Genomic DNA, 2,314 nt, shown 5'->3' with positions numbered 1-2,314 from the left:
AATACAAAAATTTATCTGAAATAGTGTCAAATAAAATATTAATTAAAAATTAAATAAATATTAAGATGGTTTTTCATTGTTGTGTGAAAGGTTGTGTAAAAACACAGAAGAATATTGGTTTACATGTGATTCCTAAGAATTTTGAGGTAAGTAAAAAAATTGTTAACTTGGATAGAAATATTCTTGAAAGACTTAATTTTTCAGAAGTTTAAAAATTGGACAATAGCGATTGGTCGAACGGACATCGAATACACGAAACGTGAAAACTATCGTGTCTGCGATTTACATTTCGCCGACGAAATGAAACTCCAGGCTTCAACAGGAAAATTGCGAACTAACTTAAAGCCTAATGCTTTTCCTAGCCTCCACTTAAGTAGTAAGTTAAAATCCTTATGTAACTAACGTATGTTTAATTTATTATTGTATGTAGGTCTTATAGAGGAACCACGAATGTAGACACAATTTGATTATAAGGTAATTTTTATTTATTTTAGGTTCACAATTTTTACATGCAGAGACCTCGAACATAAATTTGAACAAAACTGCATCAAAACGACCTGGTGAGTGAATTTAATTGTTAGATACTAACAATTATAATTTAAAAAGTAAATATAAAAATATAGTTATGAGAATAAAAATAAAACCTAAAGAGATATTAAATATTTATTAATGAATTATTTTTTAACTTGTTATGTCTACTGAATAAATCGCCTTGAAACACAAGTTTATTTCCTTAAACGCTTGGAAAATTTAGCTTTTATTAGCGTTTATTTTAAAGGAGAACTTTTGATAGCGAACCACCGTCCAATTCTGTATGATTTTTCATGAGATGGCATATTTTGTGCTCATTTACAATCTGTTTAGATTCAATTATACTTTATTAAATCACAAAAAATGGAATTGTTATTGAAATTTAGGAGCTTTTGTACTTTTTCACTATTTGACACCTAAAATCATAATATTATGTATATAGAACATGAGTTTTTAAATTATTGTTCAAAAAATTTTAATTAATTTTTATCAATAACTGCAAATTTAAATGAAATCAATTTTTAGGATCGCCTATTGCTTCTACGAGTCGAAAGATTATGGCCATAAATATCGAAGAAGAACATATTCGACCTGCGTTTCAAATAGGTTTGTTGCCAACCTTGTTTCTTTTTTTTCTATTTTATCAAAAATATCTATATTTTATTCTCATAGATTTGAAGAAAAAAATGCATTTACTAAAAGAAGGAAATGTGAAAAGGGTGAAAGAACTATCGAAAACAGCAAGAAAATATTACCATATTGCGAAAGATATGTTAAAACTTGCTCGAAAGTTGAAAGATAAAAATGAAACATATCTTAAAAGATTGGAAAATGCAAACATTTATTAGTTTTAATTTTAGTTGTAAGAAACACGATTTAAAATTTTTATTTGTAAATAGAATGTTTTTATTTTATACAAGGGTGTGGGTTCGGAATATAAATAATATTTTGAGGGGAATTGATTTAAGATTTGCTACTGATAGGATTAAAAAATTAGCTTTACGTAAATATAAGAAATATAAAATTAGACATAAAAGTATAAACAAAAATAAAAGATTAGTTGTTTAATAAATTTATTTTATAATTTAAAAGCGTTTTTTTTTTCTTTAAAATATTTAATTATTTTTTGTTTTACTGTTTTAAGCACATGATTTGGAAAAAAGATATTTGATAGCATTTCAAATAAAAATTTGATACCAAAACATGTTCTAAAAAGTAAAACAAAAAAAAAGTAAAAATTTAAATTGTATTTAGAATTTGGCATTGAGTATTTTAAAAAAGGCGGTCAATTGATTGAAGCGCTATCTGGTGAACAGAGTGAGAACTATATCTCAAGTTTCCTTGGTGATGATAGAGATGCCTATCTATAGTAAAATATAAATATTTATTATCTATGCTGTAGGTGTCATAGAGGACTAAGAATGACTATTTTATGTATTCCTTTATGCGACTATAATTTATATTTGGACAGGTCGTTCGAATCAAAAAATAGAAAGAAAATAGAGTGAAAATGATATTGTTTTAAAATTAGACCTATTTTAGCATGAATTTACCTGAAAATGGAGTTTGATTAATAAAAATGAAATTTTTAATTCTGTATAATTAAACTTTTTTAATTAAGCAAGTGGGTAAACTTTGAATCTAGGGAGGGACAGATGCTCCTACCTGCGCCCTTTTACCATTTTATGTTTTATAAGAAACATGAAAACTCAAAATAATAAAGGTTCAAATTTTGGAAGATTTTTTAAAACTATATTGACTTTTGAAAATAATTCAACATCAA

At 25.7% G+C, this 2,314-nt stretch overlaps 1 protein-coding gene across 1 annotated transcript; it reads left to right on the top strand.

The window, feature by feature from the left end:
• The first annotated feature begins 259 nt into the window (after nt 1-259).
• Nucleotides 260-1,901, top strand: LOC123301257. Its single transcript, XM_044883992.1, has 4 exons — nt 260-376; nt 495-560; nt 1,057-1,137; nt 1,813-1,901. The coding sequence occupies exons 1-4, from the start codon at nt 301-303 to the stop codon at nt 1,899-1,901; spliced, it is 312 nt and encodes a 103-aa protein (XP_044739927.1). The 5' UTR covers nt 260-300.
• Nucleotides 1,902-2,314: the final 413 nt, after the last annotated feature.

This window comes from Chrysoperla carnea, chromosome 5 (assembly GCF_905475395.1).
Source record: "Chrysoperla carnea chromosome 5, inChrCarn1.1, whole genome shotgun sequence".
Classification (NCBI taxonomy): Eukaryota; Metazoa; Arthropoda; class Insecta; order Neuroptera; family Chrysopidae; genus Chrysoperla; species Chrysoperla carnea.
The sequence above is the reverse complement of the archived record's forward strand: the minus strand, read 5'-3'. Positions and strand labels throughout refer to the sequence as shown.

Bases quoted from the DNA above. Each gene is read 5' to 3' on its own strand.
- LOC123301257 (XM_044883992.1), top strand. From the start codon at position 301: ATGAAACTCCAGGCTTCAACAGGAAAATTGCGAACTAACTTAAAGCCT. The intron at 377-494 runs GTAAGTTAAAAT...TATTTATTTTAG, and splicing joins TCCTAGCCTCCACTTAAGTA to GTTCACAATTTTTACATGCA. The intron at 561-1,056 runs GTGAGTGAATTT...ATCAATTTTTAG, and splicing joins AACTGCATCAAAACGACCTG to GATCGCCTATTGCTTCTACG.